Source organism: Coregonus clupeaformis, unplaced genomic scaffold, assembly GCF_020615455.1.
Source record: "Coregonus clupeaformis isolate EN_2021a unplaced genomic scaffold, ASM2061545v1 scaf0002, whole genome shotgun sequence".
Lineage (NCBI taxonomy): Eukaryota > Metazoa > Chordata > Actinopteri > Salmoniformes > Salmonidae > Coregonus > Coregonus clupeaformis.
In genome coordinates, this window is record NW_025533457.1 from 1,925,242 (window position 1) to 1,952,321 (window position 27,080).

The 27,080-nt window shown below is 47.3% G+C and overlaps 1 protein-coding gene across 1 annotated transcript in view; it reads right to left on the reverse strand.

Moving 5' to 3' along the window:
- Positions 1-6,053: 6,053 nt before the first annotated feature.
- mapk1 (mitogen-activated protein kinase 1) overlaps positions 6,054-27,080 on the reverse strand; it is a 57,949-nt gene continuing 36,922 nt past the window's right edge. The window contains exons 6-8 of the mRNA XM_041835948.2: positions 24,162-24,403; positions 16,958-17,087; positions 6,054-6,277 (exon numbers count right to left, since the gene is read on the reverse strand). Coding sequence (XP_041691882.1) covers positions 16,971-17,087; positions 24,162-24,403 — 359 coding nt within the window. The 3' untranslated portion in view covers positions 6,054-6,277; positions 16,958-16,970. The remainder of the gene's footprint in view (positions 6,278-16,957; positions 17,088-24,161; positions 24,404-27,080) is intronic.

A 27,080-nucleotide genomic window follows, 5' to 3' on the forward strand; every position in this document is an offset into this window, starting at 1 on the left:
ACCGAAATGACAAAACTTGATCTTTGTGGGGTTTTTTTGCTTGAAAGTGAAATTGACAATTAAAGGTTTTCTACTGATCAAAACATAGATGAGTATTTCAATTCATGGCAACAAGTCTTAACCCTTTACACTGGTGGGAGCTGGCCTACATGGATAGGGCTACATTTAAATGTTTCTTACAGAAGAAATATGAAAACCATATGCATAAGCATGGTAGCAATTGAAAGGAAACAGTGGATATTATGGGAAAATCATTAGACCAAAGTTTACCTGACACAAGACTGAATCCAAACATTACACTCTTGATTTTATGTGCATTTTACGTTTACTGTACTTTTCACAGCATTTTGTCGATAACAAAATCTGAATAAACTCTGGATACATTCAGTAACATGATAAGAATATTCATTTTAAATGTGGTGTAGGTGCAACATTAGACAAAACAATGTCAAGCGTATTGAGTGAGGAGACTAACTGGTGTCTCCAAGTGGCCACACCTCTCCAAAGTGTGCACCGTTCCTAAGCACTTTTATGACTCAAAGAAGAGTTGTTGTTTTGTTGCTCTCCCAGCTGTGAGGAACTAGAGAACACGTGTAGTTGTTTCGTTTGGAACACATCCCTGCATCCCCGCCATCACACAATTACTGTTGTTGTTTACGCAATCCAAAAACGGTCCGTTATAAATCTCAATCTGGGTCAGGTGGGCATCACTTGAAAGCTTGTTCTATCGCCATGTCATCTTGTAACTACATCAAACATAATGATCATAAACGTTGGACACAATGTGACATTAGTTTTATGATTTGGAAATGTGAAGCGCACATTTGGACTCACGGGTGTTTGGCTCGCTTGACTGACATCAAAGCGGTATTTATTATAATCCTCAACGTCTCATTTTTCAAAATACACAGTCTCCTAATTTATAGCATTTCCCTCACTCAGACAACAAGTTGCCCAATTACCGGGAGGGATGGGGGCACCTTCTTGTCGTGTGAGGTGCTCATGATCAGAACGGCTATCAGTCCAAACCCATACAGCGCTGTGAAGAGCTCTGACGTCATGTATTTAACTGTAGTGTCACTGCGTTCCAATTTAGGCGTTTATCAGTGTCCAAATCTGCCATTTACGAGTGTAAAGGCTGCTAGAGTAATATTCAATAGAAACATTCATTTTACAATAAAAACAACTTTTATTTGCACAAAACATTTTCCAAAAAATGAAATAAAAATAAGGCTAAAAACAGTTTATTCTTTTTTAAAGAACATACTGCGATCACAACGACCCCCACTAAACAAAGAATATACTGCGATCACAACGACCCCCACTAAACAAAGAATATACTGCGATCACAACGACCCCCACTAAACAAAGAATATACTGCGATCACAACGACCCCCACTAAACAAATAATGTACTGCGATCACAACGACCCCCACTAAACAAAGAATATACTGCGATCACAACGACCCCCACTAAACAAAGAATATACTGCGATCACAACGACCCCCACTATACAAAGAATGTACTGCGATCACAACGACCCCCACTAAACAAAGCTGCACATCAAATGTTGGAGTTGAAGACCATTAAGAAGAAAGGCATCAATAACCAGAAAGGTTTACAACATGGACTGACTCAGAGGCCGATCGAGATCGATAGATAGATATTGCAGTGGGGGTTGTGGCCAGTGGCTCTCAGACCTTCTGTAGGTATGTTAAGGGCCAGTAGGTGGGTTAAGGGCCAGTAGGTGGGTTAAGGGCCAGTAGGTATGTTAAGGGCCAGTAGGTGGGTTAAGGGCCAGTAGGTATGTTAAGGGCCAGTAGGTGGGTTAAGGGCCAGTAGGTGGGTTAAGGGCCAGTAGGTGGGTTAAGGGCCAGTAGGTGGGTTAAGGGCCAGTAGGTGGGTTAAGGGCCAGTAGGTGGGTTAAGGGCCAGTAGGTGGGTTAAGGGCCAGTAGGTGGGTTAAGGGCCAGTAGGTGGGTTAAGGGCCAGTAGGTGGGTTAGGGGCCAGTAGGTGGGTTAAGGGGCCAGTAGGTATGTTAAGGGCCAGTAGGTGGGTTAAGGGCCAGTAGGTGGGTTAAGGGCCAGTAGGTGGGTTAAGGGCCAGTAGGTATGTTAAGGGCCAGTAGGTGGGTTAAGGGCCAGTAGGTGGGTTAAGGGCCAGTAGGTGGGTTAAGGGCCAGTAGGTGGGTTAAGGGCCAGTAGGTGGGTTAAGGGCCAGTAGGTGGGTTAAGGGCCAGTAGGTGGGTTAAGGGCCAGTAGTGCTGTGCAGTAGACGTCTAGTCCAATGTGGACCTAAAGGTCCCATGGCATTGTAACGTTATATAAACCTATGGCATTGTAATGTTATATAAATGCCATTATAACGTTGTTGATGGCATTGTAACGTTACATAGATAGAAAGCAAGTGCAATTGCTGTTGGTCAAACTAGGAGGAAAAGCAATGACAACTCAAAGGGAACTACAGGGAGAATGTTCTGTCTTAGCACCTCAACCAATGACCTGGGAGACTTGGCATTAGACTGAGCGACATGGTGTGGAATGAAATAAGTATGATAAATGTGGCTCGGAACACCAGAGCCAGTTACTGGAGTAGAGAGTTGTATAGATGTTTGGCCACTTCGTAACACAGTAGATCTTATGGCCAGTGAAATGGCAGCGGAGAGAAGCCAGCATGGCAGCGGAGAGAAACCAGCATGGCAGCGGAGAGAAGCCAGCATGGCAGCGGAGAGAAGCCAGCATGGCAGCGGAGAGAAGCCAGCATGGCAGCGGAGAGAAGCCAGCATGGCAGCGGAGAAAAGCCAGCATGGCAGCGGAGAGAAGCCAGCATGGCAGCGGAGAGAAGCCAGCATGGCAGCGGAGAGAAGCCAGCATGGGGCAGCGGAGAGAAGCCAGCATGGCAGCGGAGAGAAGCCAGCATGGCAGCAGAGAGAAGCCAGCATGGCAGGAACAACGTTCTCTCTGAGCATCTCAAATAATGACCTGGGAGCTCAAGCTACTAGCAACTAGCCAGCTTCCATTGAAATGGTTCTGTAGGTAACTTAAATAAGTGTGAAACAGGTATGAAGAACCTTAGACATGACCAGCTGACCAGCTGACCAGCGGTCTAGTTAACTATGGCCGCTGTAATGGTAGCAGAGAGAAACTAGCGTATAGATCTAGCGAGATGCAGACATCTTGTGTTACTGATAATGCCTCGGTTAATAATCCTTATTCGTTCCTGTAGTTTGGGGAACTTATGTTGTGACCCTTCTCACTGATCCAACAGGTGTTGACATCTTAAAAGGGCCACACATCATTGTGAAGGTCCCAATTTAAAGTAAGATTGGGATCAGTGATCTGCATACAATTAGTATATTACTGCACACACCCCCTGTTATGTGCCTTGTTTTGATTAACTCATTTCCGTGTTCCAGGGGTCAGGGGTCGTGCATTTAAAGGAGCAGGCTCTGTTTCTTATGGCTAAGACATGGTATCGTTCTCCCCCTGACTGACTGACAGTTTCAGCTCTGGAACTAACAGAACCTGGTTTGAAATCTCTGAGATCAGAACAGGAGAAGACAAAACCAACAGATGTAACAATAGAAGAAGAGGAGGAGAGAGAGAGAGAGAGAGCAGGCCGTTAGGAGGAGAGAGAGAGAGAGCAGGCCGTTAGGAGGAGAGAGAGAGAGAGCAGGCCGTTAGGAGGAGAGAGAGAGAGAGAGAGCAGGCCGTTAGGAGGAGAGAGAGAGAGAGAGAGCAGGCCGTTAGGAGGAGAGAGAGAGAGCAGGCCGTTAGGAGGAGAGAGAGACCAGGCCGTTAGGAGGAGAGAGAGAGAGAGCAGGCCGTTAGGAGGAGAGAGAGAGAGAGCAGGCCGTTAGGAGGAGAGAGAGAGAGAGAGCAGGCCGTTAGGAGGAGAGAGAGCAGGCCGTTAGGAGGAGAGAGAGAGAGAGAGCAGGCCGTTAGGAGGAGAGAGAGAGAGAGCAGGCCGTTAGGAGGAGAGAGAGAGAGAGAGAGCAGGCCGTTAGGAGGAGAGAGAGAGAGAGAGAGACCAGGCCGTTAGGAGGAGAGAGAGAGAGAGCAGGCCGTTAGGAGGAGAGAGAGAGAGAGCAGGCCGTTAGGAGGAGAGAGAGAGAGAGAGCAGGCCGTTAGGAGGAGAGAGAGAGAGAGCAGGCTGTTAGGAGGAGAGAGAGAGAGAGAGCAGGCCTTTAGGAGGAGAGAGAGAGAGAGAGCAGGCCGTTAGGAGGAGAGAGAGAGAGAGAGCAGGCCGTTAGGAGGAGAGAGAGAGAGAGCAGGCCGTTAGGAGGAGAGAGAGAGAGCAGGCTGTTAGGAGGAGAGAGAGAGAGAGAGCAGGCCGTTAGGAGGAGAGAGAGAGAGAGAGCAGGCCGTTAGGAGGCGAGAGAGAGAGAGAGCAGGCCGTTAGGAGGAGAGAGAGAGAGAGAGAGCAGGCCGTTAGGAGGAGAGAGAGAGAGAGACCAGGCCGTTAGGAGGAGAGAGAGAGAGAGAGCAGGCCGTTAGGAGGAGAGACAGAGAGAGCAGGCCGTTAGGAGGAGAGCGAGAGAGAGCAGGCCGTTAGGAGGAGAGAGAGAGAGAGAGAGAGAGACCAGGCCGTTAGGGAGGAGAGAGAGAGAGAGCAGGCCGTTAGGAGGAGAGAGAGAGAGAGCAGGCCGTTAGGAGGAGAGAGAGAGAGAGCAGGCCGTTGGAGAGAGAGAGAGAGAGAGAGAGAGAGAGAGAGAGAGAGAGAGAGAGAGAGAGACCAGGCCGTTAGGAGGAGAGAGAGAGAGAAGAGAGAGAGAGAGAGAGAGAGAGAGAGAGAGAGCAGGCCGTTAGGAGGAGAGAGAGAGAGAGAGAGAGAGAGAGAGAGAGAGAGCAGGCCGTTAGGAGGAGAGAGAGAGAGAGACCAGGCCGTTAGGAGGAGAGAGAGAGAGAGCAGGCCGTTAGGAGGAGAGAGAGAGAGCAGGCCGTTAGGAGGAGAGAGAGAGAGAGAGCAGGCCGTTAGGAGGAGAGAGAGAGAGAGCAGGCCGTTAGGAGGAGAGAGAGAGAGAGAGCAGGCCGTTAGGAGGAGAGAGCGAGAGAGACCAGGCCGTTAGGAGGAGAGAGAGAGCGAGAGCAGGCCGTTAGGAGGAGAGAGAGAGAGAGCAGGCCGTTAGGAGGAGAGAGAGAGAGAGAGAGAGCAGGCCGTTAGGAGGAGAGAGAGAGAGAGAGAGCAGGCCGTTAGGAGGAGAGAGAGAGAGAGAGAGCAGGCCGTTAGGAGGAGCAGAGTGAGAGCGGTTGGTAGCCTAGTGGTTAAGAGCGTTGGGCCAGTAATTGAAAGGTCGCTGGTTTGAATCCCAGAGCCGGCGAGGTGGAACATTCTGCCGTTCTGCCTTTGAGCAAGGCAGTTAACCCCCCGATGACGTGGACGTCGATTAAGGAGCACCCTGATTGAGGGGTTGGGTTAAATGAGGAAGACACATTTCGGTTGAATGCATTCAGTTGTGTAACTGACTAGGTATCTCTATTCTCTGTCTGACCAGATACTGCTAGTGTTGTGTCATTGCATAAGTAAGCTGATCTCATCAATGTGGGGTCTTTCTTGGTAGAGTGCTGTCACAACATCTATGATGTCATCTATGACATCACCTACGATTTCCCTGATCATAGTTTTGCTTCAGATAGTTTGAAAATAAAAAATAAAGTTCATTCACAACGTAAAGCCTTTGAAACAAACCGACAACTGTGTAGCGCGGCTTCAGCCATGAGCAATAATAAGGATTTAACCATAAAAACACCACAACACTGATTTGACTGAAGACAAAATGTCTGATTGAACAAGAGTCGCCAGAACCAAAGGGTGTGTTCTAAATGGCACCCATATAGTGCGCTGCTTTCTAATAGTAGTACACTATATAGGGAATAGGGTGCCATTTGGGATAGATAGATAGATAGATAGATAGATAGATAGATAGAGAGACAGAGAGAGAGACAGAGAGAGAGAGACAGAGAGAGAGAGAGAGACAGAGAGACAGAGAGAGAGAGAGAGAGAGAGAGAGACAGAGAGAGACAGAGAGACAGAGAGAGAGAGAGAGAGAGAGAGAGAGAGAGAGAGAAAGAGAGAGAGAAAGAGAGATATACAGAGAGAGAGAGAGAGAGAGAGAGAGAGAGGTTGATTCCTGACACCGTTCCTGAGCATGGTGGTCTGACTGACTGAGGGAGGTAGGGAGGGAGGGAGGTAGGGAGTATACAGGAAACGCTGAAGACAGGAGGAACCACAGCACATGATGGAGAGGTGGAGAGAAGAGAGGAGTCCAGAGTCTGATCTGTGGAGAGAGCGAGAAGAGAAAGAGATCTGTTAAACAGAGAAAGAGATCCATCCTGTCCAGAGCTAATCTTTATTTCCTCTATACCAAAACCACTCCCCCTTTTCCGCTAGGTGCATATGCCAGCCTAATACATCAGCGTCATTGGTCGTCAGGATGAGAGCGGTGACTGGATCGGTTCGGGTCGCCTCATCCAGGCGCATGCCATTTAAAGACAGGCGAAGATGCCATGAAAAGACCCGAGTTATTTACCTTTTTATGAGATGTTTCAGCTTTAAATTTGGCGCATTATTGTTGGATAAAGTACAAACCTAATTTTAACAAATGTTCATTACTTGCAAAACTCTATATTTTAGCAAGCTTGGATGCTGCAAATGCTACAAACACTAACATTACTGTGAGGAGACAACTTTGAAAATCTCTTAGCTAATCTCTGGAATATAATAGTTAGCTAGCTAGTTTAACTTCATATTAAGCATTCAACATGTTCTGATTGGTGTTAGATTGTATTCTATGAATATCTTTGTCAGGATTAGTGTTATTAGTGTTATTAGTTGTAATGTTACGGAGAAAGATTGACCAAAGTTGTTTGATTAAAACGTACCACAAGTTGGCACAAGGAAGGTTTGTTTAGACAGGAGTATATAAGAGAGGCTGGGTCCACCATTAGGCCGGCTGGGTCCACCATTAGGCCGGCTGGGTCCACCATTAGGCCGGCTGGGTCCACCATTAGGCCGGCTGGGTCCGCCATTAGAGAGGCTGGGTCCGCCATTAGAGAGGCTGGGTCCACCATTAGGCCGGCTGGGTCCACCATTAGAGAGGCTGGGTCCACCATTAGGCCGGCTGGGTCCACCATTAGGCCGGCTGGGTCCACCATTAGAGAGGCTGGGTCCACCATTAGAGAGGCTGGGTCCACCATTAGAGAGGCTGGGTCCACCATTAGAGAGGCTGGGTCCACCATTAGAGAGGCTGGGTCCACCATTAGAGAGACTGGGTCCACCATTAGGCCAGCTGGGTCCACCATTAGGCCAGCTGGGTCCACCATTAGGCCGGCTGGGTCCACCATTAGAGAGACTGGGTCCACCATTAGGCCAGCTGGGTCCACCATTAGAGAGACTGGGTCCACCATTAGGCCAGCTGGGTCCACCATTAGAGAGGCTGGGTCCACCATTAGAGAGGCTGGGTCCACCATTAGGCCGGCTGGGTCCACCATTAGAGAGGCTGTTTTCAAACTACTTCTAGAATTGCGCAAAGGTGGAAACATCTAGTCTGTGACACTCAGAGAACGATAGAGGCCTCTAGTGGCCAAAAGCCTGTATTAGCACGGGCAGCACCATTGAGGACTTTCACCATTTAGATGTAGTCAACTGGGTGAGACTTCCTATTGGTTAAGGAAGGATCACATGATTCCATCCAGGTCATCAGGAGGGATCAGCCAATTCATTATACTGGTGAGCAAACATTCCGTAACTGCAGGTGGCAGTAAATCTTAGCTTTATACCTGTTCAAACAGCACCCTCCAGGTGGCTGTAAATCTTAGCTTTATACTTGTTCAAACAGCACCCTCCAGGTGGCAGTAAATCTTAGCTTTATACTAGTTCAAACAGCACCCTCCAAGTGGCAGTAAATCTTAGCTTTATACTTGTTCAAACAGCACCCTCCAGGTGGCAGTAAATCTTAGCTTTATACTAGTTCAAACAGCACCCTCCAAGTGGCAGTAAATCTTAGCTTTATACTTGTTCAAACAGCACCCTCCAGGTGGCAGTAAATCTTAGCTTTATACTTGTTCAAACAGCACCCTCCAGGTGGCAGTAAATCTTAGCTTTATACGTGTTCAAACAGCACCCTCCAGGTGGCAGTAAATCTTAGCTTTATACCTGTTCAAACAGCACCCTCCAGGTGGCAGTAAATCTTAGCTTTATACCTGTTCAAACAGCACCCTCCAGGTGGCAGTAAATCTGAGCTTTATACCTATTCAAACAGCACCCACCAGGTGGCAGTATGCACCCTTTCAGTTTGTTTGCCAACTCATAGAAGTAGTAGAAGAAGAAAATGGACTACCTCAAAATGGAGACGGCCTCAATGGCGCTACCCATGATCTCACAGACGCCATAATGGGAACAATACAGGGATGTTTTCTCTATGGTGACACTCCCCTTGTGACCTATGTTCCCCACTGCATCCACACCACACCTAGAAAAAAAAAGAGATCTGCCTTATAGATTCCACAGGGAACATGGATGGCTGTAGTTTCCTCAAGACTGGCTCCCCCTTTTCAAGAAAGAGGTCTGACAAGCACAGACCACAGTAAGAAGGACCAAGTTTGCTCTGCGTGTTCCACCTACCTACTCAAAGATGTGTGGAGATTGTGGAACAAAATGTATATTCTAAAGGGAAAGGACTTCACATGATAGTTTCTTTATCCTATGTCCTTCTATCAACACCAGACTGTTGTGGTGTGGACCTAGGGGTGTTTTCATCAACACCAGGCTGTTGTGGTGTGGACCTAGGGGTGTTTTCAGCAACACCAGAAATGCGAGCCAAGCTTCTAAAAATCACATCAGGAGGTAAGACAGACATATTAACATTCTGCCATTGATTATCTCATGTTTGATTAGCAGATGGCTCCATCATAACCAGCACAGTACCTTCGGAAAGTATTCATACCCCTTGACTTATTCCACATTTTGCCTGAATTCTAAATTGATTAAATAGATTGTCATTATGGGGTATTGTGTGTAGATGGGTGAGGGGAAAACAAATTGAAAACATATTTTTATTTTAAAAAATATTTAAGAACAAATTCCTATTTACAATGACGGCCTACACCGGCCAAACCTGGCCGACCTATTGGGACTCCCAATCACACCCCTGAGTCAATACTTTGTAGAAGCACCTTTGGCAGCGATTACAGTTGTGAGTCTTTCTGGGTAAGTCTCGAAGAGCTTTCCACACCTGGATTGTGAAACTTTTGCCCATTATTCTTTTCAAAAATCTTCAATCTCTGTCAAATTGGTTGTTGATCATTGCTAGGCAACCATTTTCAAGTCTTGCCATAGATTTTCAAGTAGATTTAAGTCCAAACTGTAACACGACAACTCAGGAACAGTCACTGTCGTCTTGGTAAGCTACTCCAGTGTAGATTTGGTGTTTTAGGTTATTGTCCTGCTGAAAGGTGAATTCATCTCCCAGTGTCTGGTGGAAAGCAGACTGAACCAGGTTTTCCTCTAGGATTTTGCCTGTGCTTACCTCCATTCCGTGAATTTTTTTTTATCCTGAAAAACTCCCCAGTCCTTTACGATTACAAGCATACCCAGAACATGATGCAGCCACCACTATGCTTGAAAATATGGAGAGGGGTACTCAGTAACGTGTTGTATTGGATTTGCCCCAAACATAACACTTTGTATTCAGGACAAAAAGTGAATTGCTTTGCTAATTTTTTGCAGTATTACTTTAGTGCCTTGTTGCAAACAGGATGCATGTTATGGAATACTTTTATTCTACCAATAGGTTCACTTTTTTTTTTAGGTGTTAGATCAGCTTTAATATTGCAGATAGATTGTAACTTCCATCAATGTAATTGTCTGCATCACTTCCAATCCCCAAAATATTTTTTCCCCAGCATATACATACAGTGGGGGAAAAAAGTATTTAGTCAGCCACCAATTGTGCAAGTTCTCCCACTTAAAAAGATGAGAGAGGCCTGTCATTTTCATCATAGGTGCACATCAACTATGACATACAAATTGAGAAAAACAAATCCAGAAAATCACATTGTAGGATTTTTAATGAATTTATTTGCAAATTATGGTGGAAAATAAGTATTTGGTCACCTACAAACAAGCAAGATTTCTGGCTCTCACAGACCTGTAACTTCTTCTTTAAGAGGCTCCTCTGTCCTCCACTCGTTACCTGTATTAATGGCACCTGTTTGAACTTGTTATCAGTATAAAAGACACCTGTCCACAACCTCAAACAGTCACACTCCAAACTCCACTATGGCCAAGACCAAAGAGCTGTCAAAGGACACCAGAAACAAAATTGTAGACCTGCACCAGGCTGGGAAGACTGAATCTGCAATAGGTAAGCAGCTTGGTTTGAAGACATCAACTGTGGGAGCAATTATTAGGAAATGGAAGACATACAAGACCACTGATAATCTCCCTCGATCTGGGGCTCCACGCAAGATCTCACCCCGTGGGGTTAAAATGATCACAAGAACGGTGAGCAAAAAATTCCAGAACCACACGAGGGGACCTAGTGAATGACCTGCAGAGAGCTGGGACCAAAGTAACAAAGCCTACCATCAGTAACACACTACGCCGCCAGGGACTCAAATCCTGCAGTGCCAGACGTGTCCCCCTGCTTAAGCCAGTACATGTCCAGGCCCGTCTGAAGTTTGCTAGAGTGCATTTGGATGATCCAGAAGAGAATTGGGAGAATGTCATATGGTCAGATGAAACCAAAATAGAACTTTTTGGTAAAAACTCAACTCATCGTGTTTGGAGGACAAAGAATGCTGAGTTGCATCCAAAGAACACCATACCTACTGTGAAGCATGGGGGTGGAAACATCATGCTTTGGGGCTGTTTTTCTGCAAAGGGACCAGGACGACTGATCCGTGTAAAGGAAAGAATGAATGGGGCCATGTATCGTGAGATTTTGAGTGAAAACCTCCTTCCATCAGCAAGGGCATTGAAGATCAAACGTGGCTGGGTCTTTCAGCATGACAATGATCCCAAACACACCGCCCGGGCAACGAAGGAGTGGCTTTGTAAGAAGCATTTCAAGGTCCTGGAGTGGCCTAGCCAGTCTCCAGATCTCAACCCCATAGAAAATCTTTGGAGGGAGTTGAAAGTCTGTGTTGCCCAGCGACAGCCCCAAAACATCACTGCTCTAGAGGAGATCTGCATGGAGGAATGGGCCAAAATACCAGCAACAGTGTGTGAAAACCTTGTGAAGACTTACAGAAAACGTTTGACCTGTGTCATTGCCAACAAAGGGTATATAACAAAGTATTGAGAAACTTTTGTTATTGACCAAATACTTATTTTCCACCATAGTTTGCAAATAAATTCATAAAAAAATCCTACAATGTGATTTTCTGGATTTTTTTCTCATTTGTCTGTCATAGTTGACGTGTACCTATGATGAAAATTACAGGCCTCTCTCATCTTTTTAAGTGGGAGAACTTGCACAATTGGTGGCTGACTAAATACTTTTTTTCCCCACTGTACATACATACACACAAACACACACAGTTGAAGTCGGAAGTTTACATACACCATAGCAAAATACAGCTGCCTTGAGATCATGAGAACGGTGAGGAATCAGCCCAGAACTACACGGGAGGATCTTGTCAATGATCTCAAGGCAGCTGGGCCCATAGTCACAAAGAAAACAATTGGTAACACACTACGCCGTGAAGTACTGAAATCCTGCAGCACCCGCAAGGTCCCCCTGCTCAAGAAAGCACATATACAGGGCCATCTGAAGTTTGCCAATGAACATCTGAATGATTCAGAGGAGAACTGGGTGAAAGTGTTGTGGTCAGATGAGACCAAAATCGAGCTCTTTGGCATCAACTCAACTCGCCGTGTTTGGAGGAGGAGGAATGCTGCCTATGACCCCAAGAACACCATCCCCACCGTCAAACATGGAGGTGGAAACATTATGCTTTGGGGGTGTTTTTCTGCTAAGGGGACAGGACAACTTCACCGCATCAAAGGGACGATGGACGGGGCCATGTACCGTCAAATCTTGGGTGAGAACCTCCTTCCCTCAGCCAGGGCATTGAAAATGGGTCGTGGATGGGTATTCCAGCATGACAATGACCCAAAACACACGGCCAAGGCAACAAAGGAGTGGCTCAAGAAGAAGCACATTAAGGTCCTGGAGTGGCCTAGCCAGACCTTAATCCCATAGAAAATCTGTGGAGGGAGCTGAAGGTTCGAGTTGCCAAACATCAGCCTCGAAACCTTAATGACTTGGAGAAGATCTGCAAAGAGGAGTGGAACAAAATCCCTCCTGAGATGTGTGCAAACCTGGTGGCCAACTACAATAAACGTCTGACCTCTGTGATTGCCAACAAGGGTTTTGCCACCAAGTACTAAGTTATATTTTGCAGAGGGTCAAATACTTATTTCTCTCATTAAAATGCAAATCAATTTATAACATTTTTGACATGCGTTTTTCTAGATTTTGTTGTTGTTATTCTGTCTTTCACTGTTCAAATAAACCTACCATTAAAATTATAGACTGATCATGTCTTTGTCAGTCGGCAAACGTACAAAATCAGCAGGGGATCAAATACTTTTTTCCCTCACTGTAGATGTTGTACCGGTTTCCTCCAGCATCTTCAGGAAAGGGCCTTCTCCTGTTCTACTGTTGCCATGAAACCATGGGGGGGGTAGAAGGATTACTTTATCCTATCCCAGGTATTCCTTAAAGAGGTGGGGTACCTTGACTTTGTTGTCCTTAAGCCATTTTGCCACAACTTTGGAAGTATGCTTGGGATCATTGTCCATTTGGAAGACCCATTTGCGACCAAGCTTTAACTTCCTGACTGATGTCTTGAGATGTTGCTTCAATATATCCACATCATTTTCCTACCTCATGATGCCATCTATTTTGTGAAGTGCACCAGTCCCTCCTGCAGCAAAGTACCCCCACAGCATAATGCTGCCACCTCCGTGCTTCACAGTTGGGATGGTGTTCTTCGGCTTGCAAGGCACCCCCTTTTTCCTCCAAACATAACGATGGTCATTATGGCCAAACAGTTCTATTTTTATTTCATTTCTCCAAAAAGTACGATCTTTGTCCCCATGTGCAGTTGCAAACTGTAGTCTGGCTTTTTTATGGCGGTTTTGGAGCAGTGGCTTCTTCCTTGCTGAGCGACCTTTCAGGTTATGTCGATATAGGACTTGTTTTACTGTGGATATAGATACTTTTGTACCTGTTTCCTCCAGCATCTTCACAAGGTCCTTTGCTGTTGTTCTAGGATTGATTTGCGCTTTTCGCACCAAAGTACGTTCATCTCTCGGAGACAGAACGCGTCTCCTTCCTGAGCGGTATGACGGCTGCGTGGTCCCATGGTGTTTATACTTGCGTACTATTGTTTGTACAGATGAACGTGGTACCTTCAGGCGCTTGGAAATTGCTCCCAAGGATGAACCAGACTTGTGAAGGTCTTGGCTGATTTCTTTTGATTTTCCCATGATGTCACGCAAAGAGGCACTGAGTTTGTAGGTAGGCCTTGAAATACATCCACAGATACACCTCCAATTGACTCAAATTATGTCAATTAGCCTATCAGAAGCTTCTAAAGCCATGACATCATTTTCTGGAATTTTCCAAGCTGTTTAAAGGCACAGTAAAACTTCTGACCCACTGGAATTGTGATATAGTGAATTAAGTGAAATGATCTGTCTGTAAACAATTGTTGGAAAAATTACGTGTGTCATGCACAAAGTAAATGTCCTAACCAACTTGCTAAAACTATAGTTTGTTAACAAGACATTTGTGTAGTGGTTGAAAAACGGGTTTTAATGACTCCAACCTAAGTGTATGTAAACTTCCGACTTCAACTATATATATATATATATATATATATATATACACACACACACAGTGGTTTGAGAAAGTATTCACCCCCTTGGCATTTTTCCTATTTTGTTGCCTTACAACCTGGAATTAAAATGGATTTTGGGGGGATTTGTATCATTTGATTTACACAACATGCCTACCACTTTGAAGATGCAAAATATTTTTTATTGTGTAACAAACAAGAAATAAGACAAAAAAACAGAAAACTTGAGCGTTAACCCCAAAGTCAATACTTTGTAGAACCACCTTTTGCAGCAATTACAGCTGCAAGTCTCTTGGGATGTGTCTCTATAAGCTTGGCACATCTAGCCACGGGGATTTTGCCCATTCTTCAAGGCAAAACTGCTCCAGCTCCTTCAAGTTGGATGGGTTCCGCTGGTGTACAGCAATCTTTAAGTCATACCACAGATTCTCAATGGGATTGAGGTCTGGGCTTTGACTAGGCCATTCCAAGATATTTAAATGTTTCCCCTTAAACCACTCAAGTATTGCTTTAGCAGTATGCTTAGGGTCATTGTCCTGCTGGAAGGTGAACCTCCATCCCAGCCTCAAATCTCTGGAAGACTGAAACAGGTTTCCCTCAATCATTTCCCTGTATTTAGCTCCATCCATCATTCCTTCAATTCTGACCAGTTTCCCAGTCCCTGCCGATGGAAAACACCCCCACAGCATGATGCTGCCACCACCATGCTTCACTGTGGGGATGGTGTTCTCGGGGTGATGAGAGGTGTTGGGTTTGCGCCAGACATAGCGAATTCCTTGATGGCCAAAAAGCTCAATTTTAGTCTCATCTGACCAGAGTACCTTCTTCCATATGTTTGGGGAGTCTCCCACACGTGTTTGCTTATTTCTTTCTTTAAGCAATGGCTTTTTTCTGGCCACTCTTCCGTAAAGCCCAGCTCTGTGGAGTGTACGGCTTAAAGTGGTCCTATGGACAGATACTCCAATCTCCGCTGTGGAGCTATGCAGCTCCTTCAGGGTTATCTTTGGTGTCTTTGTTGCCTCTCTGATGAAGGCCCTCCTTCCCTGGTCCGTGAGTTTTGGTGGGCAGCCCTCTCTTGGCAGGTTTGTTGTGGTGCCATATTCTTTCCATTTTTTATGATGGATTTAATGGTGCTCAGTGGGATGTTCAAAGTTTTTGATATTGTTTTATAACCCAACCCTGATCTGTACGTCTCCACAACTTTGTCCCTGACCTGTTTGGAGAGCTCCTTGGTCTTCATGGTGCCGCTTGCTTGGTGGTGCCTCTTGCTTAGTGGTGTTGCAGACTCTGGGGCCTTTCAGAACAGGTGTATATATACTGAGATCATGTGACAGATCATGTGACACTTAGATTGCACACAGGTGGATTTTATTTAACTAATTATGTGACTTCTGAAGGTAATTGGTTGCACCAGATCTTATTTAGGGGCTTCATAGCAAAGGGGGTGAATACATACGCACTCACCACCTTTCCGTTATTTATTTTTTAGAATTTTTTGAAACAAGTGTTTGTTTTTCATTTCACTTCACCAATTTGGACTATTTTGTGTATGTCCATTAGATTTTTATTTAGATTTCAGGTATTTCAATTACAGGTTGTAATGCAACAAAATAGGAAAAAGGCCAAGGGGGATGAATACTTTTGCAAGGCACTGTAGGTCATGGATGGAAGCGCCGCCTGGTATAGAGGTCCTGGATGGCAGGAAGCTTGGCCCCAGTGATGTACTGGGCTGTACGCACTACCCTCTGTTGCCGAGCAGCTGCCATACCAGGCGGTGATGCAACCGGTCAGGATGCTCTCGACGGGGCAGCTGTATAACTTTTTGAGGATCTGGGGACCCATGACATATCTTTTCAGTCTCCTGAGGGGTGATACTCTGGTGCAGAGGCACTCTACTCCATCACTACAAAACCCCGGCAGTAGTTCACGTTCTTCCATCATATAGCTTTCCTATCCTCTCAGATCAGATCGGGGAGATAGGGTCTAGGCCTAGGTGTTGATTAGGGATTCAGGGCGTCTGTGTTCTCCCCTTCTCTCATTACAGGTGATGTACTGCACTTGTCTGGGGGAAGAAGATTGGGTGCGCATGTTTGGGACGACCGATTGGGTGCGCGTGTTTGGGACGACCGATTGGGTGCGCATGTTTGGGACGACCGATTCTCGCCTGTGTGGGTAGAATGTACACTATTTCATCAGTTTGCACCCAGCGGTATACACTGGAGGATCTGCTCACAAACGACAGCCATGCCAACTATGGAGGGGTGGCGTTAAACAGGTTATCTTGCTGTCTGTCATTAGTTAGAAAAACTATTATCGCTTTAGTTACTGATGAGCTCCTGACTCTGCAACTCCACTCAATCCCAAATGGACCCCTGGACCCTCCCAAATGGACCCCTAGACCCTCCCAAATGGACCCCTAGACCCTCCCAAATGGACCCCTAGACCCTCCCAAATGGACCCCTAGACGCTCCCAAATGGACCCCTGGACCCTCCCAAATGGACCCCTGGACCCTCCCAAATGGACCCCTGGACCCTCCCAAATGGACCCCTGGACCCTCCCAAATGGACCCCTGGACCCTCCCAAATGGACCCCTGGACCCTCCCAAATGGACCCCTGGACCCTCCCAAATGGACCCCTGGACCCTCCCAAATGGACCCCTAGACGCTCCCAAATGGACCCCTGGACCCTCCCAAATGGACCCCTGGACCCTCCCAAATGGACCCCTGGACCCTCCCAAATGGACCCCTGGACCCTCCCAAATGGACCCCTGGACCCTACCAAATGGACCCCTGGACCCTCCCAAATGGACCCCTGGACGCTACGCATTTGTGGAGATCTGAGATGATTAGACAGGTGCTAAGAGAATTGTGAATAAAGTCTACATTCTTGCGTCATGTCTGATCCAGAGTACAGTCAAAGCTGGCTTCCAGAACGCCCAGGCAGACATGCCTCTTGTTGCTTTAACTGTAGAGTGGGTTGGGATTTTAAAAGCGCTGTAAATAATGATTTCATGATCCCCTACCAGTCTAATATTTGTTCTGTTGTTTTTACTGTAGAGTGGGTTGGGATTTGAATATGCTGTTTGTACCTGTGTGTATGGGTTAGGACCTGCAGACTGCTTTGAAGCGTGCCGTCTCTTCAAAGATCAGCTCCTTCAGGGTCTCTTTGGGTAGATCATCCAGCTCCATGTCAAACTTGAAGGGAGCCTCTGCTACAGGCTAACAGAGAGAGAGAGAGACAGGAGGTTAGAGTCTCTGCTACAGGCTAAGAGAGAGAGAGACAGGAGGTTAGAGTCTCTGCTACAGGCTAAGAGAGAGAGAGACAGGAGGTTAGAGTCTCTGCTACAGGCTAAGAGAGAGAGAGACAGGAGGTTAGAGTCTCTGCTACAGGCTAACAGAGAGACAGGAGGTTAGAGTCTCTGCTACAGGCTAAGAGAGAGAGAGACAGGAGGTTAGAGTCTCTGCTACAGGCTAAGAGAGAGAGAGAGAGACAGGAGGTTAGAGTCTCTGCTACAGGCTAAGAGAGAGAGAGACAGGAGGTTAGAGTCTCTGCTACAGGCTAAGAGAGAGAGAGACAGGAGGTTAGAGTCTCTGCTACAGGCTAACAGAGAGACAGGAGGTTAGAGTCTCTGCTACAGGCTAAGAGAGAGAGAGACAGGAGGTTAGAGTCTCTGCTACAGGCTAAGAGAGAGAGAGAGACAGGAGGTTAGAGTCTCTGCTACAGGCTAAGAGAGAGAGAGAGACAGGAGGTTAGAGTCTCTGCTACAGGCTAAGAGAGAGAGACAGGAGGTTAGAGTCTCTGCTACAGGCTAACAGAGAGACAGGAGGTTAGAGTCTCTGCTACAGGCTAAGAGAGAGAGAGAGAGACAGGAGGTTAGAGTCTCTGCTACAGGCTAAGAGAGAGAGAGACAGGAGGTTAGAGTCTCTGCTACAGGCTAACAGAGAGAGAGACAGGAGGTTAGAGTCTCTGCTACAGGCTAACAGAGAGAGAGACAGGAGGTTAGAGTCTCTGCTACAGGCTAAGAGAGAGAGAGAGACAGGAGGTTAGAGTCTCTGCTACAGGCTAAGAGAGAGAGAGAGAGACAGGAGGTTAGAGTCTCTGCTACAGGCTAAGAGAGAGAGAGAGAGAGACAGGAGGTTAGAGTCTCTGCTACAGGCTGAGAGAGAGAGAGAGAGACAGGAGGTTAGAGTCTCTGCTACAGGCTAAGAGAGAGAGAGAGAGACAGGAGGTTAGAGTCTCTGCTACAGGCTAAGAGAGAGAGAGAGAGACAGGAGGTTAGAGTCTCTGCTACAGGCTAACAGAGAGACAGGAGGTTAGAGTCTCTGCTACAGGCTAAGAGAGAGAGAGAGAGACAGGAGGTTAGAGTCTCTGCTACAGGCTAACAGAGAGACAGGAGGTTAGAGTCTCTGCTACAGGCTAACAGAGAGAGAGACAGGAGGTTAGAGTCTCTGCTACAGGCTAAGAGAGAGAGAGAGACAGGAGGTTAGAGTCTCTGCTACAGGCTAAGAGAGAGCGAGAGAGACAGGAGGTTAGAGTCTCTGCTACAGGCTAAGAGAGAGAGAGAGAGACAGGAGGTTAGAGTCTCTGCTACAGGCTAAGAGAGAGAGAGAGAGACAGGAGGTTAGAGTCTCTGCTACAGGCTAAGAGAGAGAGAGAGAGACAGGAGGTTAGAGTCTCTGCTACAGGCTAACAGAGAGAGACAGGAGGTTAGAGTCTCTGCTACAGGCTAAGAGAGAGAGAGAGAGACAGGAGGTTAGAGTCTCTGCTACAGGCTAACAGAGAGAGAGACAGGAGGTTAGAGCCTCTGCTACAGGCTAAGAGAGAGAGAGAGAGACAGGAGGTTAGAGTCTCTGCTACAGGCTAAGAGAGAGAGAGAGAGACAGGAGGTTAGAGTCTCTGCTACAGGCTAAGAGAGAGAGAGACAGGAGGTTAGAGCCTCTGCTACAGGCTAAGAGAGAGAGAGAGAGACAGGAGGTTAGAGTCTCTGCTACAGGCTAAGAGAGAGAGAGAGAGAGAGACAGGAGGTTAGAGTCTCTGCTACAGGCTAAGAGAGAGAGAGACAGGAGGTTAGAGTCTCTGCTACAGGCTAAGAGAGAGAGAGACAGGAGGTTAGAGTCTCTGCTACAGGCTAAGAGAGAGAGAGAGACAGGAGGTTAGAGTCTCTGCTACAGGCTAAGAGAGAGAGAGACAGGAGGTTAGAGCCTCTGCTACAGGCTAAGAGAGAGAGAGAGAGACAGGAGGTTAGAGTCTCTGCTACAGGCTAAGAGAGAGAGAGAGAACAGGAGGTTAGAGTCTCTGCTACAGGCTAGAGAGAGAGAGAGACAGGAGGTTAGAGTCTCTGCTACAGGCTAAGAGAGAGAGAGACAGGTGGTTAGAGTCTCTGCTACAGGCTAAGAGAGAGAGAGAGAGACAGGAGGTTAGAGTCTCTGCTACAGGCTAACAGAGAGAGACAGGAGGTTAGAGTCTCTGCTACAGGCTAAGAGAGAGAGAGACAGGAGGTTAGAGTCTCTGCTACAGGCTAAGAGAGAGAGAGAGAGAGACAGGAGGTTAGAGTCTCTGCTACAGGCTAACAGAGAGACAGGAGGTTAGAGTCTCTGCTACAGGCTAACAGAGAGAGAGACAGGAGGTTAGAGTCTCTGCTACAGGCTAAGAGAGAGAGAGAGAGAGACAGGAGGTTAGAGTCTCTGCTACAGGCTAACAGAGAGACAGGAGGTTAGAGTCTCTGCTACAGGCTAACAGAGAGAGAGACAGGAGGTTAGAGTCTCTGCTACAGGCTAAGAGAGAGAGAGAGAGACAGGAGGTTAGAGTCTCTGCTACAGGCTAAGAGAGAGAGAGAGAGACAGGAGGTTAGAGTCTCTGCTACAGGCTAAGAGAGAGAGACAGGAGGTTAGAGTCTCTGCTACAGGCTAAGAGAGAGAGAGAGAGGAGGTTAGAGTCTCTGCTACAGGCTAAGAGAGAGAGAGAGAGAGGAGGTTAGAGTCTCTGCTACAGGCTAACAGAGAGAGAGACAGGAGGTTAGAGTCTCTGCTACAGGCTAAGAGAGAGAGAGACAGGAGGTTAGAGTCTCTGCTACAGGCTAACAGAGAGAGAGACAGGAGGTTAGAGTCTCTGCTACAGGCTAAGAGAGAGAGAGAGAGACAGGAGGTTAGAGTCTCTGCTACAGGCTAACAGAGAGAGAGACAGGAGGTTAGAGTCTCTGCTACAGGCTAAGAGAGAGAGAGAGACAGGAGGTTAGAGTCTCTGCTACAGGCTAAGAGAGAGAGAGAGAGACAGGAGGTTAGAGTCTCTGCTACAGGCTAACAGAGAGAGAGAGAGACAGGAGGTTAGAGTCTCTGCTACAGGCTAAGAGAGAGAGAGAGACAGGAGGTTAGAGTCTCTGCTACAGGCTAAGAGAGAGAGAGAGAGAGACAGGAGGTTAGAGTCTCTGCTACAGGCTAAGAGAGAGAGAGAGAGACACAGGAGGTTAGAGTCTCTGCTACAGGCTAAGAGAGAGACAGGAGGTTAGAGTCTCTGCTACAGGCTAAGAGAGAGACAGGAGGTTAGAGTCTCTGCTACAGGCTAAGAGAGAGAGAGAGACAGGAGGTTAGAGTCTCTGCTACAGGCTAAGAGAGAGAGAGACAGGAGGTTAGAGTCTCTGCTACAGGCTAACAGAGAGAGACAGGAGGTTAGAGTCTCTGCTACAGGCTAAGAGAGAGACAGGAGGTTAGAGTCTCTGCTACAGGCTAAGAGAGAAAGACAGGAGGTTAGAGTCTCTGCTACAGGCTAAGAGAGAGCGAGAGAGACAGGAGGTTAGAGTCTCTGCTACAGGCTAGGAGAGAGACAGGAGGTTAGAGTCTCTGCTACAGGCTAAGAGAGAGAGACAGGAGGTTAGAGTCTCTGCTACAGACTAAGAGAGAGACAGGAGGTTAGAGTCTCTCTGCTACAGGGTTAGAGTCTCTGCTACAGGGTTAGAGTCTCTGCTACAGGGTTAGAGTCTCTCTGCTACAGGGTTAGAGTCTCTGCTACAGGGTTAGAGTCTCTCTGCTACAGGGTTAGAGTCTCTCTGCTACAGGGTTAGAGTCTCTGCTACAGGGTTAGAGTCTCTCTGCTACAGGGTTAGCGTCTCTCTGCTACAGGGTTAGAGTCTCTCTGCTACAGGGTTAGAGTCTCTCTGCTACAGGGTTAGAGTCTCTCTGCTACAGGGTTAGAGTCTCTGCTACAGGGTTAGAGTCTCTCTGCTAAAGGGTTAGAGTCTCTCTGCTACAGGGTTAGAGTCTCTCTGCTACAGGGTTAGAGTCTCTCTGCTACAGGGTTAGAGTCTCTCTGCTACAGGGTTAGAGTCTCTCTGCTACAGGGTTAGAGTCTCTCTGCTACAGGGTTAGAGTCTCTGCTACAGGGTTAGAGTCTCTCTGCTACAGGGTTAGAGTCTCTGCTACAGGGTTAGAGTCTCTCTGCTACAGGGTTAGAGTCTCTCTGCTACAGGGTTAGAGTCTCTCTGCTACAGGGTTAGAGTCTCTCTGCTACAGGGTTAGAGTCTCTCTGCTACAGGGTTAGAGTCTCTGCTACAGGGTTAGAGTCTCTGCTACAGGGTTAGAGTCTCTGCTACAGGGTTAGAGTCTCTGCTACAGGGTTAGAGTCTCTGCTACAGGGTTAGAGTCTCTCTGCTACAGGGTTAGAGTCTCTCTGCTACAGGGTTAGAGTCTCTCTGCTACAGGGTTAGAGTCTCTGCTACAGGGTTAGAGTCTCTCTGCTACAGGGTTAGAGTCTCTGCTACAGGGTTAGAGCTCTCTCTGCTACAGGGTTAGAGTCTCTCTGCTACAGGGTTAGAGTCTCTGCTACAGGGTTAGAGTCTCTCTGCTACAGGGTTAGAGTCTCTGCTACAGGGTTAGAGTCTCTCTGCTACAGGGTTAGAGTCTCTCTGCTACAGGGTTAGAGTCTCTCTGCTACAGGGTTAGAGTCTCTCTGCTACAGGGTTAGAGTCTCTCTGCTACAGGGTTAGAGTCTCTGCTACAGGGTTAGAGTCTCTGCTACAGGGTTAGAGTCTCTGCTACAGGGTTAGAGTCTCTCTGCTACAGGGTTAGAGTCTCTCTCTGCTACAGGGTTAGAGTCTCTCTGCTACAGGGTTAGAGTCTCTGCTACAGGGTTAGAGTCTCTCTGCTACAGGGTTAGAGTCTCTCTGCTACAGGGTTAGAGTCTCTCTGCTACAGGGTTAGAGTCTCTCTGCTACAGGGTTAGAGTCTCTCTGCTACAGGGTTAGAGTCTCTGCTACAGGGTTAGAGTCTCTCTGCTACAGGGTTAGAGTCTCTCTGCTACAGGGTTAGAGTCTCTCTGCTACAGGGTTAGAGTCTCTCTGCTACAGGGTTAGAGTCTCTCTGCTACAGGGTTAGAGTCTCTCTGCTACAGGGTTAGAGTCTCTGCTACAGGGTTAGAGTCTCTCTGCTACAGGGTTAGAGTCTCTCTGCTACAGGGTTAGAGTCTCTCTGCTACAGGGTTAGAGTCTCTCTGCTACAGGGTTAGAGTCTCTCTGCTACAGGGTTAGAGTCTCTCTGCTACAGGGTTAGAGTCTCTGCTACAGGGTTAGAGTCTCTGCTACAGGGTTAGAGTCTCTCTGCTACAGGGTTAGAGTCTCTCTGCTACAGGGTTAGAGTCTCTGCTACAGGGTTAGAGTCTCTGCTACAGGGTTAGAGTCTCTGCTACAGGGTTAGAGTCTCTCTGCTACAGGGTTAGAGTCTCTCTGCTACAGGGTTAGAGTCTCTCTGCTACAGGGTTAGAGTCTCTCTGCTACAGGGTTAGAGTCTCTCTGCTACAGGGTTAGAGTCTCTCTGCTACAGGGTTAGAGTCTCTCTGCTACAGGGTTAGAGTCTCTCTGCTACAGGGTTAGAGTCTCTCTGCTACAGGGTTAGAGCTCTCTGCTACAGGGTTAGAGTCTCTGCTACAGGGTTAGAGTCTCTGCTACAGGGTTAGAGTCTCTGCTACAGGGTTAGAGTCTCTCTGCTACAGGGTTAGAGTCTCTCTGCTACAGGGTTAGAGTCTCTGCTACAGGGTTAGAGTCTCTCTGCTACAGGGTTAGAGTCTCTCTGCTACAGGGTTAGAGTCTCTCTGCTACAGGGTTAGAGTCTCTCTGCTACAGGGTTAGAGTCTCTCTGCTACAGGGTTAGAGTCTCTCTGCTACAGGGTTAGAGTCTCTCTGCTACAGGGTTAGAGTCTCTGCTACAGGGTTAGAGTCTCTCTGCTACAGGGTTAGAGTCTCTCTGCTACAGGGTTAGAGTCTCTGCTACAGGGTTAGAGTCTCTCTGCTACAGGGTTAGAGTCTCTGCTACAGGGTTAGAGTCTCTCTGCTACAGGGTTAGAGTCTCTGCTACAGGGTTAGAGTCTCTGCTACAGGGTTAGAGTCTCTGCTACAGGGTTAGAGTCTCTCTGCTACAGGGTTAGAGTCTCTCTGCTACAGGGTTAGAGTCTCTGCTACAGGGTTAGAGTCTCTGCTACAGGGTTAGAGTCTCTGCTACAGGGTTAGAGTCTCTGCTACAGGGTTAGAGTCTCTGCTACAGGGTTAGAGTCTCTCTGCTACAGGGTTAGAGTCTCTCTGCTACAGGGTTAGAGTCTCTCTGCTACAGGGTTAGAGTCTCTGCTACAGGGTTAGAGTCTCTCTGCTACAGGGTTAGAGTCTCTCTGCTACAGGGTTAGAGTCTCTCTGCTACAGGGTTAGAGTCTCTCTGCTACAGGGTTAGAGTCTCTCTGCTACAGGGTTAGAGTCTCTGCTACAGGGTTAGAGTCTCTGCTACAGGGTTAGAGTCTCTGCTACAGGGTTAGAGCTCTCTGCTACAGGGTTAGAGTCTCTCTGCTACAGGGTTAGAGTCTCTCTGCTACAGGGTTAGAGTCTCTCTGCTACAGGGTTAGAGTCTCTCTGCTACAGGGTTAGAGTCTCTCTGCTACAGGGTTAGAGTCTCTCTGCTACAGGGTTAGAGTCTCTCTGCTACAGGGTTAGAGTCTCTCTGCTACAGGGTTAGAGTCTCTCTGCTACAGGGTTAGAGTCTCTCTGCTACAGGGTTAGAGTCTCTCTGCTACAGGGTTAGAGTTCTGCTACAGGGTTAGGGGTTAGACGGTTAGAGCAGGAGATGGAGATTACTGAATTAATACAATAGGAGAGACTAGTTAGTTACATATCATCATTGGTCAAGGACATTTGGGACATTCCTAAAATCTAATCCAATTACATTTTTGATCGACTACTGATTTCTGACAAATACCCCATCTGTAGGGTCATAGACTGCTCCAGGTAAGAGTTAATCAGGGTTAGGGTCAGGGTTCATTACCTCATCTGTAGGGTCGTAGTACTGCTCCAGGTAAGGGTGAGCCAGAGCCGCCTCCACCGCGATCCTCGTGTTGGGGTTAAAGGTCAACATCTTGTCCAGCAGGTCCAGAGCTTTTGGGTCGGCGTTGGGGAAGAGGCGGTTCCAGGGGACCTTGCAGCGCTGCGGGAGAGAAAGCAGGTAGTTCCTGGCCTTGATGTTGATGATGCAGTTCAGATCCTCCTGGGAGGGAGACCCTAGGATACCTGGAGGGGAGGGAGACAGAAATATAAATAGTGTTGTGATAACCATCTAACCGCCTTAACCGGTAAACCACAACAGAGAGGGGAGACATGGGGAAGATGAGGAGAGGGAGAGATATGGGAGGGGGAGATATGGGAGATATGGGAGGGGGAGATGGGGACTCTTCAAAGGCGAAGTTTGGGGGGGGGGGGATGAGGACAGAGGACAGATGAGTGCCTACCAGACGAGCTAAATGCCTTTTATGCTTCGAGGCAAGCAACACTGAAGCATGCATGAGAGCACCAGCTGTTCCGGACGACTGTGTGATCACGCTCGTAGCCGATGTGAGCAAGACCTTTAAAACAGGTCAACATTCACAAGGCCGCAGGGCCAGATGGATTTCTATTTGTATTTATTATGGATCCCCATTAGCTGCTGCTATGGGGTCCAGCAAAATGAAGGCAGTTATACATTTAAAAAACATCACAATACATTCATAACAGATTTCACAACATATTAAGTGTGCCCCCTCAGGCCTCTACTCCCACATACAGTGAGCTCCATAATTCATTGGACAGTGACCATTTTTTTGTTATTTTGGTTCTGTACTCTAGCACTTTGAGTTTGAAAGTATACAATGACAATGAGGGTGAAGTGCAGACTGTCAGCTTTAATTTGAGGGTATTTTCATACATATCGGATGAACCGTTTAGAAATGACAGCACCTTTTGTACATGGTCCCCCCATTTTAAGGTACTACAAGTATTTGTTAAATTGGCTTCACAGATGTGTGTCGTTAGGCAGGTGTATTCATTTGTGTCGTTAGTGAATGCAGGAGAGCTGTTGATGAATAGTATTGATTCTAGACTTTGCTATTGCCCTTTGGAGGTTGTTGTTGGGGTATGACATCTTTGTCTCATCTGTCCACAATACTTTTTTTCCCAGAACTCTTGGGGCTCTTTTTGGTGCTTTTTTAGCAAACTGTAATCTGGCCTTTCTGTTCTTCTGGTTTATCAGTGGTTTGCATCTTCTAGTGTTACCCTCTGTAGTCCTGCTGGTGTAGTCTTCTACGTATGGTAGACTTTGACACATCTACACCTGCATCCAGGAGAGTGTTTTTGATCTGTTGGGCTGTTGTCAGGGGGGGGGTTTCCTTCACCATAGAGAGTATTCTCCGGTCATCCACTACAGTGGTCTTCCTCCGTCTACCGGGTCTTTTGACTTACAGTGGGGAGAACAAGTATTTGATACACTGCCGATTTTGCAGGTTTTCCTACTTACAAAGCATGTAGAGGTCTGTAAATTTTATCATAGGTACACTTAAACTGTGAGAGACGGAATCTAAAACAAAAATCCAGAAAATCACATTGTATGATTTTTAAGTAATTAATTTGCATTTTATTGCATGACATAAGTATTTGATACATCAGAAAAGCAGAACTTAATATTTGGTACAGAAACCTTTGTTTGCAATTACAGAGATCATACGTTTCCTGTAGGTCTTGACCAGGTTTGCACACACTGCAGCAGGGATTTTGGTCCACTCCTCCATACAGACCTTCTCCAGATCCTTCAGGTTTCGGGGCTGTCGCTGGGCAATACGGACTTTCAGCTCCCTCCAAAGATTTTCTATTGGGTTCAGGTCTGGAGACTGGCTAGACCACTCCAGGACCTTGAGATGCTTCTTACGGAGCCACTCCTTAGTTGCCCTGGCTGTGTGTTTCGGGTCGTTGTCATGCTGGAAGACCCAGCCACGACCCATCTTCAATGCTCTTACTGAGGGAAGGTTGTTGGCCAAGATCTCGCGATACATGGCGCCATCCAACCTCCCCTCAATACGGTGCAGTCGTCCTGTCCCCTTTGCAGAAAAGCACCTCCATGCTTCACGGTTGGGATGGTGTTCTTGGGGTTGTACTCATCCTTCTTCTTCCTCCAAACACGGCGAGTGGAGTTTAGACCAAAAAGCTCTATTTTTGTCTCATCAGACCACATGACCTTCTCCCATTCCTCCTCTGGATCATCCAGATGGTCATTGGCAAACTTCAGACGGGCCTGGACATGCGCTGGCTTGAACAGGGGGACCTTGCGTGCGCTGCAGGATTTTAATCCATGACGGCGTAGTGTGTTACTAATAGTTTCTTTGAGACTGTGGTCCCAGCTCTCTTCAGGTCATTGACCAGGTCCTGCCGTGTAGTTCTGGGCTGATCCCTCACCTTCCACATGATCATTGATGCCCCACAAGGTGAGATCTTGCATGGAGCCCCAGACCGAGGGTGATTGACCGTCATCTTGAACTTCTTCCATTTTCTAATAATTGCGCCAACAGTTGTTGCCTTCTCACCAAGCTGCTGATAAGCAGCTGATAACCTGCCTAAATGACTACCGCCCCGTAGCACTCACGTCGGTAGCCATGAAGTGCTTTGAAAGGCTGGTCATGGCTCACATCAACACCATCATCCTGTAAACCCTAGACCCACTCCAATTCACATACCGCCCCAACAGATCCACAGATGATGCAATCTCAATCGCACTCCACACTGCCCTTTCCCACCTGGACAAAAGGAACACCTATGTGAGAAAGCTGTTCATTGACTACAGCTCAGCGTTCAACACCATAGAGCCCACAAAGCTCATCACAAAGCTAAGAATCCTGGGACTAAACACCTCCCTCTGCAACTGGATCCTGGACTTCCTGACGGG